This window comes from Canis lupus, chromosome 20 (genome assembly GCF_003254725.2).
Source record: "Canis lupus dingo isolate Sandy chromosome 20, ASM325472v2, whole genome shotgun sequence".
Classification (NCBI taxonomy): Eukaryota; Metazoa; Chordata; class Mammalia; order Carnivora; family Canidae; genus Canis; species Canis lupus.
In genome coordinates, this window is record NC_064262.1 from 32,597,823 (window position 1) to 32,610,570 (window position 12,748).

At 45.9% G+C, this 12,748-nt stretch overlaps 2 protein-coding genes across 3 annotated transcripts in view; one reads left to right on the forward strand and one right to left on the reverse strand.

Annotated features, from left to right (window-relative positions):
* The window catches only part of ABHD6 (abhydrolase domain containing 6, acylglycerol lipase), a 66,863-nt gene extending 66,622 nt beyond the window's left edge, over positions 1-241 (reverse strand). The window contains exon 1 of the mRNA XM_049097713.1: positions 54-241. The gene's annotated coding sequence lies outside the window, so the exon portion shown is untranslated. The remainder of the gene's footprint in view (positions 1-53) is intronic.
* DNASE1L3 (deoxyribonuclease 1 like 3) overlaps positions 1-12,200 on the forward strand; it is a 29,754-nt gene extending 17,554 nt beyond the window's left edge. For both annotated transcript variants that reach the window (XM_049097714.1, XM_025456327.3), the window contains 6 exons: positions 1,279-1,368; positions 1,984-2,096; positions 5,077-5,189; positions 7,932-8,089; positions 11,355-11,451; positions 11,755-12,200. In XM_049097714.1, coding sequence (XP_048953671.1) covers positions 1,279-1,368; positions 1,984-2,096; positions 5,077-5,189; positions 7,932-8,089; positions 11,355-11,451; positions 11,755-11,868 — 685 coding nt within the window. In that variant the 3' untranslated portion in view covers positions 11,869-12,200. The remainder of the gene's footprint in view (positions 1-1,278; positions 1,369-1,983; positions 2,097-5,076; positions 5,190-7,931; positions 8,090-11,354; positions 11,452-11,754) is intronic.
* Positions 12,201-12,748: the final 548 nt, after the last annotated feature.

A 12,748-nucleotide genomic window follows, 5' to 3' on the forward strand; every position in this document is an offset into this window, starting at 1 on the left:
CAGAGATGAGGGACCTGCCCAAGGTCACCCAGCCAGTAAATGGTGGAGCTTACCTTTGGACCTGGGTCATGCTTGACTCCAAAACCGGTGCTCTATTCTGAACCTCCTCAGTCTTCCAACAGAGGGTCTCTGATCAATTTTCAGAAGTATGAGAGGACAGGGTTCTCCTGGCCCCTCCTCACAAGCAGCCTGGATAGGGTCTTCCTACCCCCACCACTCAGTTCTCCTCAACCTCCCTAGAGTGTCCCATGGACACCAAGCAGAGGCAGGCCTCTTTGTCCCTTTATCCCCAGTAAGCCTGGAGGGACCTTACTCACCTTACAGCTGAGTCATTGCAAGCAGTTTGCCAACCCCAAATTTGGCAGGCTTGATTCAGAACAAGGCCAGCTTTCCCAAGCTGGATGCCCAGTAGAATCCACTGTCCATACTTCTTGGGCCCCAATGGCCGGATCTGCCTTAGAATGTGTATCTAAATTCCCAGGAATTTTTGTAGGGCCTAAGGCGGCTCCTAAACACCCCCTTTGCTATTTTCCAACTGAACCTGAGAATATGCTGCAGCTTAGAGGTATACTAAATCTTTTTGTGGACAAATGGAGTAAAACCACATCAGGCTCTGTCCAGAGTGGAGTTATCAGCAGGTTTGGCAAACACACAGAGTCAATTTCCCTGGTACACAGCTATATCTCTATCCCAGGACATAAACAATAGCTGATTTGAAATCATAGTTCTAGGACTTGTGAGAAAATGTTTGGGGATTTTCAGAGCAGAAGTGAATGTCCAATGAAAATGGTACCAGGAATGATGCATATGATAAATGTTCAGGAGTAGTGCAGGGACAGGATGACCTGATAAGGTTTACTCCATCAGGAAGTATGAGGTCAGCCCAGCCATGAGCCAGAATGGGATTTGGGACTGATTCTGGCCTGAATCGTCTATGGTCTCAATAATGTGCCACAGGTATAGGCCCAAACATGTGGATTTGGAGTAGGTAGGATCTGAGCTCAAACCCCAGCTGTACACCTGCAAAGTATAAAAAATGAGTAATAATAGTATCCACATTCTAAGGGCAAGAAGAGATAATGGCTGTAAAGATCCTGGAAGATAGATGTCACATTCCCAGTCAATGGTGGCCCTTCTTATTAGACTCCAAGGTTACAGCAAATGGTAGCCTTTCTCCATGATGTAATTGGTGATATGGACATAGATTGAAAAGGGGGAGCATGCAGTAGGAGGTAGTTTCTTTTTTAAAATGTAATGTAAAATCTTTATGTTTTCTAGAAATTCGAGAAGAGGCATAAAATACAACTATGTGATTAGCTCTCGGCTTGGAAGAAACACATATAAAGAACAGTATGCCTTTCTCTACAAGTGAGTATAGTCTCTGCTTCCTGGGACATGATTCACTTACAAATGATGACCATGAACTGAATCAAAATGCATATCTTTTCTTCAAAACCAAATTTTGATATCTAATGGTCTCTAACCAGTTCTCAATATTGATCAAAATAATTGCTGTCAAATTGAGGCTGAAGCAAAGCATTACCTCCTCAAATTAAAAAGCACATGCAGCTTCCTGACACCTAATTTGTTGGTTGACTCAGTGGCTGCCTGGTCAGGAGGGTCAGGAGTTCTTTATCCTTCAGAGTTAGTTAAGTGCTAGCCAGGGATGGAAACCTAAGCTGCCCAGCATGGCTGACTCTGAAACTACATAGCCTTGTCTTCTCCCTACTAGTAATTTGCTCTAAGTCTGAACAGTAGCTGTGGATGCCCCAGATAACTGGTACCGCTCAGATCTCCAGCTTTCAAAGGGCCCTGGTCATTGAGAAGAGTTGATGGAATTTGTTCTGGAGTGAAAGATCCCTTGCAGGGCAAGAGCCTGCCTGGGGGCGCTACTAAAGCCATGGGAACCTGTGTCTCTGCTTCCTGAATAAATTAGGAAGGCAACTGACTCAGCTGGAAGGGCTTTCTTTTTTTTATTTCTAGGGAAAAGCTGGTGTCTGTGAAGAAATACTACCTCTACCATGACTATCAGGCTGGAGATGCAGATGTGTTTTCCAGGGAGCCCTTTGTGGTCTGGTTCCAGTCACCCTTCACCGGTGAGACCCACAGTATCCTCTTGTGCATAATCTCCCTGTGATCCATGAACCGACAGTAGCCCCGAGTGTGAGCCGTGGTCCTGGGGTTTGTGCAGCATTATTAGGGAAGCCTTAGACTTGAGATGGCCATTAAGAACACCTAGTATTTGAAGGCTGTAGCCTGGCCTGTCAGAATGTCATGACTCAAGATCTCCTCAACCTGGAACCCACCCACCTTCTGAAACTGGGATAACTCCACTCTCTTTGGAGGATTTAGGCTGATGGAAATTATTTACCACAATTCTTCAGTCCCAATCAAATACAACTTCATTTAAAATAAAAATCCCAGTGATGGTTACCAGAGATGAACCTCTAACCTAGAGTCTCCCTCTCCCTCCCTCCCTCCCTCTCCAGTCCTCTCTACAGACTGGGTGTAGAGAGGAAATCCAATCAATTCCACCCTGAACTCTGACAACACCTACACATGTACAAGCTACTATAATTATTGACCCCTGATTAGTGCCAGGTTCCTGTAATCCTTGCAACACTCTGCAGGGTAAGACCTGGGATTATCTGCACTTTACATTTGTGGAAGCTGAGGTTCAAACAGCAGGTGGAATCACTTGCCCAAGGTCACCCAGCAGCTCTTGAAATGAATGAGCAGGGTGGTAACACAAGCCACTATCTTGGGCGCTCACGGTTTTTTTTTTTTTTTTTTTTTTTTTTTTTTTTTAAAGATTTTATTTATTCGTGAGAGACACAGAAAGAGAGGCAGACATAGGCGGAGGGAGAAGCAGGCTCCATGCAGGGAATCTGATGCAGGATTCGATCCCGGGACTGCGGGACTACGCCCTGAGCCAAAGGCAGATGCTCAACCGCTGAGCCACCCAGGCATCCCTGGACGCCCACAGTCTTAACCACTGTGTGGATCTAAATGGAAAGTCAAGAGTTCGTTTGGTTTGCAGATTGGAGCTATACAGAATCAAATATTTTTTTCAGTACTTAACACGTGCCAGGCTCTGTTCCAGGCCCGGAACAAGACAGACAAGGTCCCTGTCCTAGTGAAGTTACGTTGTAGTGGGCAAGACAGATAATGACCAAATAAATATGCGCAGAGTTGTACGTATGCACACCCCCATGTATACTACACATATAAACACCCTAAACTGGGAAGTAACTATTTCTGCCCTGGGTTGATTAGTACTTTAGGAAGACAAACATGGAAGAACAGTGGAGGAAATTTCCAGTAGAAAAAGAGGAGATGAGGACTGCTGAGGCCAGAAATGCACTTGGGAGAGTATGTGTCATAATCGCCTTGGTCGTGCGTATGATTCACATTTGGCTGACCAGGCAGTGTTGGGAGAGCACCCTGCCCCCTGCCCCTTTTCTCTAAGAGAATCTTCAGCTACACGTAGCTAAATATTGTTAAACAAACCTGTTTGTCTTGAGATTCCACCTTTTTGCCTTTCTCTACCCCTCCTCCCCAAGGATGGCACCACAGCCATGTCCTGTTTGGAATTTCCTCTCTTGTACAAGGAAACATCCTTATGTCCTCTCTATTTGAGATTGAAGAGAGTTAGCCATTCATCTATCATTTCTTTCCTTTATTCATTTACTCATTCATTCATTCATTCATTCATTCTTTCATTCATTCATATATTCAATCAACAAACGTTTTTGAGTACCTCTCATGTGCCGGGTGCTGTGCTAGGTCCTGGAACCAAGAGGGTGAGCAAGACAGAGCTCAGGTTCCAGTGGGCCAAACTAAGAATTTCAGAGCATGAAGGAAGTAAAAGCAGGGTTCATTCTATAATGGGGTGAAGGGCTCACCTTAGATGGTGCAGACTACAGATGGCCTCTTCAGGGTGACATTGGACTGTGACCTGAAGAAGCCAGTCACAGAGGGCTGGGGGAAGGAAGGGCCATTCCAGGGGGAGGTCCCAGTGTGCACACACAAGATCAGAAGTGGGAAAGGGGTTGAGGTATTTAGGGGGACTAAAGAGAGGATGGGGAGTGGAGTGGAGGCATGAGAAGGAGAGTGGGAGATAAGGCTGAGTGGTAAGGGCAGGGTTCTGGAGACAGGCTTCCTGACCTGAGTCCTGACTCCCCACTATGTCACTTGAGCAGTGACCCCCAACAGCCCTCAGCTCCTGAGCAAGAGTGGAGGCCCAGGCACAGGAGGAGGAGGAAAGCCCGGGAAAGAGGCAATCAGAAATGTCAGCTGCCACTGGCAGGTGGGCAAGGCATTGTTCCCAGGCTCACCTACATTCTCTGAGATAGGCTCTCTCAGTCCTTCCTGGACGGGGGAGGTTTTCAGATGTTTCACAAAAGGCTGCTTTTCAAAAAAATAATGGGAGGGGTAGGGTAGTTTTTTTCCAAATTATAAAAGAAGCATAAACTGACAAGCCTCAATTTTTTTTCATTAGAAAAAATTTTTTTTCTTTAGTACAAAAGCCATGCAGGCTTATTTTTTAAAAAGTAGAAAATATAATTTTTTAAAGAAAGAGAAAAGAAAAACACCCACAGTGTCATCAAGGAGTGCTGTCTTCCAGCTTTCTCTTAGCCATGCAAGTGAGTGGGCGAGAGGAAGCTTTCATCCACTGATGACAGCGGCCCAGTGGTCCCAGGAACAGGCACATCTCAGCCACCAGCTGGACCCTCTAGAAATGAGGGGACTAGGGATGGCTGGGTGGCTCAGTGGTTGAGCATCTGCCTTCACCCCAGGTGTAATCTGGGGTCCTGGGATCAAGTCCCATGTTGGGCTCCCTGCATGGAGCCTGCTTCTCCCTCTGCCTATGTCTCTGCCTCTCTTTCTGTGTCTCTCATGAATAAATAAAATCTTAAAAAAAAAAAAAAAAGAGGAGACCAGACCACATAATCTGGGCCTCCCGGCGGCGGGGGGTTAGGGGGCAGTGGGCATCCTGTTTCCCCTCAGCAGTGTTCGAGGCACCTGCCCGTGTCCGGGGAAGTATGTGACCTCCACATCTTTCCTGTTCCTCAGCTGTCAAGGACTTCGTGATTGTCCCCCTGCACACCACCCCTGAAGCCTCTGTGAAAGAGATCGATGAGCTGGTTGATGTCTACTTGGACGTGAAGCGCCGTTGGAAGGCGGAGGTGATGACCCTCTGTGTCCCTTGAATTCTCCTCTAGCAAAGGCAGAGTCAGGTTCTGGGAAGGGATGTATCACTCCCCAGGCGGGCCACCCGTGCAGACCACCACCATGTTAGAACCTCCTTTGAGCCTTTACTTCAGCCTTAAATATCCTTCTTGCTAGATGTGCTGGGTACTCTCCAGGGGGGTCTCGGCCGTTCATGCACAGCGCCACTAAGAATGGCTGCCCCAGGTCACTGAGTGAGCAGCTGGTGCCAGGCCCTATGCTGAGGCTAGACTTGGGCAAGTTGATTGAATCCTCCCCATAAGCCCACGAAGTAACACTTTTATCATTCTCACTTTGCAAGGAGAACAGGGAGACACTTGGAGGTCGGGAGTCCTTTACTGCAAATGACAGACTCTCAAATTGGAGCATGAAAAGGGCGGTGCAATTTATTGGTTCATGTAACTGGATGTTCAGGGGTAGTTCAGGCAGAGGGGGATCTGGGGCTCAGACAAGGTCATCAGGGCTCGGCTTGTCTCTTTCTTTTCATCGCTTTGCCCTTGTGTCCTCTTGGTGGGCTCCACCTTTGAGATGGCAACACGGCCTCCAGCAGTTTTCAGACCACTGACGAGTGTTCTGTTCCACAATGCAAGAAGTGCCCCAGGGTTAAGTCCCATTATGGGCCGTTCGTTGGGGCACATGTCCATCAGGGGGCTTGAGAAGCTCTGATTGGTTAAATATGTGTGTTCTTCAGCCCAACCTCACAGACTGAGGTGAAGGAGGGAAGTGATATCCCATAGAATATAGGGGAATGCATCCACCAACATTCTTGGCCTCAATTATTCCCTCATCTGGAAAATGGGGATGCCACCTCATGTGGCTGGACTGTGAGGGTCTGTGAAAGCTCTTGGCAAATATGGAAGTGTTCCAGGGGCTTTTCCTCATTCTTCCCTCCTTTTGGGCTATAATTCCTGTGACCACCCCCCTCCTTCTGCTCCATCATTCAAAGTGCAACATGAATCAAGTAAAGTGGGGACACGGAGCTAGGACATGGAGAGCACAAGGTGCGTAATTCATTGCTTATTTGTAAAAAGCAGGGCAAGAGAAAGGCTCATTCATTCCTAAAATTTTGAATTCTTCCAGTCATTCAACAAGAATTTATTGAACATCTCAGGCACTAGGCTGGCATTGATGGCAGACCAGGATTTAATTCTTGACGTAACCACTTGAGTCAATGAGTTGAGTGGTCTAGAGCCGGTCATTGTATTCCTCTATCCTGTTTCCACAAAGATTAAGGATCTCTTCTACCTCCTAATGTTTATCATGAGATATATTTTAAACTTTATGAAACTTTTTTTTAGGATTCATTTATTTATTTGAGAGAGAGAGAGCATGAGTAGGGGAAGGAACAGAGGGAGAGGGAAAAGAGACTCCACACTGAATGCAGAACCAAATGTGGGGCTCAATCCCAGGACCCTGAAATCATGACCTGAGCTGAAATCAAGTATTGGACGCTTAACTGACTGAGCCACCGAGGCGCCCCAACTTTATGAAACATTTCATGCTTGGTCTGACATACAGTGCATGTTCAGTAAATTGTGCCTATAACAATAGGAACTGGTGGTCACTTGGGTTAAGAATGACATTCTGTCCTCAACCACACCCATCAATGTCAGGAAAAACCGTGATCTCTGAGGTCAAAATAAAATGTTTTGAAGAAAACTCTAAAGTCAGCAACAGCCACAAACAATAGCACCGACAAGGAAATATGACACTTCCTCTGAATTGAGGAATCTTAAAATTTTGTTCCAAAGCTCTGTGGGGAAAAACACTTCTGAAATAGAAGGTTCTGTTGGTGGCCTCGGGGCAGGGGTGGACAACTCACTCTATCATCCCCTCCCTTTCAGGCTCTTCTCACTTCCTCAGTAGACAGAATTTCCACAGGAATAAGCTCCTGACTTCCAAACAATAGAAGAGAAAGCATGATGCCAAGGTTGTCAAATAAACCACCCAAATTCATTTTTCCTGCTTGGAAACAAAAGGCGTCAATTCATTCAAATATTTATACCCTACAGTAGTTTGAGCCAGAAAGATTTGAAGGAATAAATGAGCTGGATTCTTTTATCCCCACCTAATTCAGCATGCTGAATGACAGGGACGTGGTGACTAAGAACAGGAGGGAAGGGCTACACCAAACATCCACTTTCCAGTGAGAACACCTTTCCTTGTACAGTCTCGCCTGTCAGATACTTATCAAAACTGTAGCTTCATTTTTAACTTTTAAAAACCAAAAGAAAAAAGACCCTGTATTGGTTTGCCAGGGCTGCCAAAGATTGGGTCACTTAAACAACAGAAACCTATTCCTCACAGCTCTAAAAGCTGGATGTCCAAGGTCAAGGTGTCAGCAGGGTTGGTTTCCTGAAGGTCTCTGTCCTTGGTCTTCTCTCTGTGTCCTGATCTCTTTCTTTGAGGACACCAGGCATATATATTGGATTAGGGGCCATCCATTTGGTAACTCAGTTTACATAGTTACCTCTTAAAGGCCCTCTCTCCAAACATAGTCACATAAGTACCATGTGTTGGGACTTCAGGATATCAATTTGTGGGAGTGGGGGCAGGGGCAGGGGAGAAGGACACAATTTAGCCCATAACAGAACCCATTGTTTACTGGGCTTGGGAGGTGGAGCCATTGCCACCGGTTCTGAGCAAAAGTATTTGGCAATAATACCCAAAAGGTGACAGTTCCAAACAATGTCTTTCAGAATTTCATTTTCATGGGTGACTTCAACGCCGGCTGTAGCTACGTCCCCAAGAAGGCCTGGAAGATCATTCGCTTGAGGACTGACCCCGGGTTTGTCTGGCTGATAGGGGACCAAGAGGACACCACGGTCAAGAGCAGCACCCACTGTGCCTATGACAGGTAGAAGGCATCTGCCTCACTCAGGCTGGCTCATGCAGTGCTTAATACGCATCAGAGAAGGCGCCCCCCTCAGGGCGGAGGAAGAACACATCTTACAGAGCTGAGTCAATCAGACTTCAGGCCCATGCATGGGGTACTTGTGCAGGGTGCATGCTGCATGGCCATACCTGGGAGCCCTGAGCATTGTAGCTTAGCAGTGGCTAGTTCAAGGTTTTTGTGTCAGATGAGCCTGGGTTCAAATCCTGCCTCTACCACCACCTCAGGACTTACTGTGTGTCTTTGCTTCCTTGCCTGTAAAACAGAGACTGTAGTAATGCCTCATTCATGAGGCCATGACGAGGAGTAAATGAATAGTATAGGTCTTCTCACACAATGCCTGGCATACGGTTAAGTGTTCCACACATTCACTGGCTGTTAATTATTTCATCACAAAGACATACCAGAATTTAGTCATTCAAATCCCCTGTCATTAAGCTTAGGTTATTGCCAAGAGTTGGCTAGTATAAGCACTGCCCAAATGGACCTCCCATCTGAGACCAGTTATTAGAAGGGTGTTTACACTTTTAAAGCTTTTGCTACACATTCCCAAATGCAAATACATACCTTTAAATAATAGCATTCTTGGAGCACCTGGCTAGCTTTAGTCAGTGGAACGTGCAGCTCTGGATCTTACGGGATAAGTTCCAGCCCCATGTTGGGGCTGTAGAGCTTATGTTACAAAACAAAACCTAAAAAACCCTAGTATTGTATTTGTGAAGTCTCCCTGGGAATTTTCAGTCAGCTTTCATTTTTGCTCCTTAAACTGGGAAGTGGGGGAGGCACTTGAAGCCTGTGAATGTTCCTGATCTTCCCATCCATAGTAGAACCTATGGTGGCCGTGGTTTCCAGACTCAGCCTGCCTCCAAGGAAGCACGAGGTGGCTTCTGCCAGAGACAATTGTTCTCACTTCTCTAGTTTTGAGGTCAGAATTTCATTTCCATCCCACAACCTCTTTTATTCCTCTTGGAGCTTTCAGGCTTGGTGTGCCCTTTGCAGAAGTCATTGCTCCAGTTCTCAAGAGTAGAAGCAGCCCTAGCATTGGGGAAAGTGGAATTGAGGCAGGAAGTTACAGGAGACGAGCGCTCAGTGCCTGCTGCCTCCCTCTCACTTTGAGGGCTTGCCAGCAAAGTGCGTTGGAGATGGCCACTCGCCCACTAGCCTGCTCGCCTACTTGCCTGCTCACACGTGCCAGCTGTGTGGTGTGGCCTTGAGCAGATCTAGTCCCTTCTGCGGTCCCATTCTTTTCCCCTGGCCAACAAAGGGGAGGTGACCAAGAATAAGGAAGCAGAACAGTGAATCACAGGAAAAGAAGCTCACAATAGCTTAGGTGGGGTGGGGGAACGGGTTAAAAAGGTGTTTACTGAAAGAACTTCGGTTTTATACAATATATGCCAAAGGATGGCAGGATTACATGTGACTTTTTTTTTTAAAGATTAATTTCTCATTTTGTTGCTCTAAAGTTTCTATGTTTTCCACACCAGCATATTTCTTTGATGTCTTTTTTTATTTTTATTTATTTTTATGTCTTTTTTTAAAGGGGATATCAATTTCTGGGGCACCTGGATGTTTCAGTCAGTAGAACATGTGACTCTTGATCTCTGGGTGTGAGTTTGAGCCCCATGTTGGGCATGGAGCCTACTTAAAAATTAAAAATTTTTTTAAATTAAAGAGATATAACTTTCTAGTAAGGGGAGTAAGATGAAATGGTCTCAATTCCAGTGTTTGTTCTGTGTTCAAGTATTTATTGAACACCTCCTACAAGCTATGCTCTGTTGGACATGAAAGATGCCAAGAACTGGCCTGTGCACAGAGCAACCTCAGGAAAGCCTTCAATGAGCAGCTGACCTGCCCACACATGTACCTGGAAGTCAGAAATGGGGGAGCCTTAATTATGTTGCTCTTGACTCTCTGGGTCTGAAGGATGGCTTTAAAAAAAAACTCCAACCAAATGTGAAGAGTTTACTTGTGGACTGAGTTCAAATTTAACCACAGTGGTAGCAAACGCAGGAAACCAAATCAGCTACTCGGAATCAGGGAAAGCTCAATGCATAGTCATGAACTGGAAGTTTGACTCACCTTGTCCTTCTTCCGTTGGTCGGGTGGGGCCACGTAGACCCTGACTGCATCACTCCACTTGAGATACATTAGAGTCCATGTTTCCAAAACTCATTTAACTACCATGTTCCCAGTTTTTGTTATCGCTACAAAGCAACTATACTATGGTTTTCCCCTGTATTTGTCTTTAAATCCATTAATTTCTAATGAAATAAATTAATTTTTAAAGGAGATCTCATACTAAGGTAAGAAAATAGCATTTGTCATAAATCAAAAATAACTAAAAAAGTAAGCCCAGTGAAAACTGAGCAATGTTAAATTCTGCTTTAATTATCTGGCTTGCAGAGTGCTTGGTGATTGTAGCCTGCTCCATCTTGGTCAAAATGGGAGCTTAGGGGGTTATTAAAGATCAGCCAGGGGCGCCTGGGTGGCTCAGTTCGTTGAGCATCTGCCTTCAACTCAGGCCATGATCCCGGGTCCTGGGATCAAGGTCCACATTGAGCTCCCAGCTCAAAGGGGGTCTGCTTCTCCCTCTCCCTCTGCCCCCCCATCTCTCACTAGTGCTAGCTTCCTCTCTCTCAAATGAATAAATAAAATCTTAAAAAAAAAAAAAAGATAAGCCAGTACCTTTCTCCATAATTGAATCAGGAAAAGTGAAAAATAATTGTCAAGGGAATAATATTCTCAGTCTGTACATCACTGTTCCATGGTGTGGTGTTCATGTTTCTTTTTTTTTTTTTTTTTAAGATTTTATTTATTTATTTATTCATGAGAGACACAGAGAGAAAGAGAGGCAGAGACACAGGCAGAGGGAGAAGCAGGCTCCATGCAGGGAGCTCGACATGAGACTCGATCCTGGGTCTCCAGGATCACACCTCAGGTTGCAGGCGGCACTAAGCCGCTGCGCCACCGGGGCCACCTGGTATCCATGTTTCATATAATATCTTTTCTTCCACCTTCAGGGCTACTGCCCACAGGGCCCCAAGCAGGAGATGATCTGATTTCCCAGTTTTAGGCACTGTCCAAAGGGTCAGAAAACCAGGCCTGGACTTTGAATATCACACAAAAAGTCCAGGCTGCTCAACCAATTCCAGATGTCAAACAGGAAACTTGGTTTGTCTCAAAATCAACAAGGTGGATTAATGTGACTGTCTTCCATCCCTTTCTCTAGGATTGTGCTTAGAGGACCAGAGATCATCAGGTCTGTTGTTCCCAGATCAAACAGCACCTTTGACTTCCAGAAAGCTTTTCTGTTGACTGAAGAGGAGGTACAGCTGCCACTTTGTCTTTCTTTGCCACTGTCCTGAGAAGATGGGTTGGTGTTACCCTTTGAGGCCACCGCTAGAGACACAACATTGGGCCATTGGACCTTGGGTCTCAAAGTCTATGATTCTGGGGCTTGAAGACCTGTCTAAATTTCTGATTGGGCTGGTCCAAGGATGATGCTCACTAGTGTGTGTTCTGTTCAATGACTTGAGGTGTTTTATCTTCCCACCTCAAGCCTCGAATTTGTTCATCACTAAAATGACAGTCTCCTAATTCCCAAATTTATGTCCCTTTTCTCTTCATAGGCCTTGAATGTCAGCGACCACTTTCCAGTTGAATTTAAACTACAATCTTCAAGAGCCTTCACCAATAGCAAAAAATCTATCTCTCCAAAGAAGAAAAAGGTCCGTCACCCCTAGATACAAGGGTACCATTATAATAACCATTTCTTGCCTCTAAATAAAACAGTTCTAACAGGTGGTATGAGCTGCTGCCTGCATTCAGGAAACAAGACTGGTCCAACTACTTTCATTTTCAACTTGAATGTAATCTGTCTTGAGTCAGAGCACCTAGGTGGCTCAGTCAGTTAATTGTCTGCCTTCAGCTCAGGTCATGATCCCAGCGTCCTGGGATCAAGCCCCACGCGGTCAGTCGTTGGGCTTCCTGTTCAGTGGAGAGTCTGCTTCTCCCTCTTTTGTTCGCTCTCTTTCTCTCCAATAAATAAATAAATAAATAAAATCTTAAAAAGAAATGTCTTGAGTCACATTGGAAGGAGAGTCTCCTATTATCCTTCTTGGGCTGGTACCTCCCCTGAATTCCCTAATAGGAAACTGGGGGCTTTTATAGTCCTAAAAGATAAGTCTTCACGTCCCAAGCTAGAGCCCCATCAGTCGTCACTGCCTGGGCTCAGCCCTGCCATGAAAGAGGCTGCAGGAAGAGGAAGAATGTTGGCTTTCAGCTCGAGGGGATCTCAGTCCACAGGAAATGACCAGAAAGGACAAGGCCTCAACTGCACCCCATGATTTGGGCACTTAATTCTCTGAGGAATCTACTCCATCTTGTCTGAGCTCAGGGTGGTAATTATGTCTCACCGGGATGAAGAATAAAGGCTCTCCCCGCTGGTCTCCCTGCCTCAAATTGTCCTCCAACTCAGCCAGCCCAGTACCTACCAGGGCCATCCTTTGAAATCCCATTCTGACCACAGCCCACCTGCATTCCCATCCCTGCTTCTAAATCCTTCAGGGCCTCCCATCACCCACCTGGGGAGAGCCCAGAAGTTTTGGATGCCCACAGGGGGCT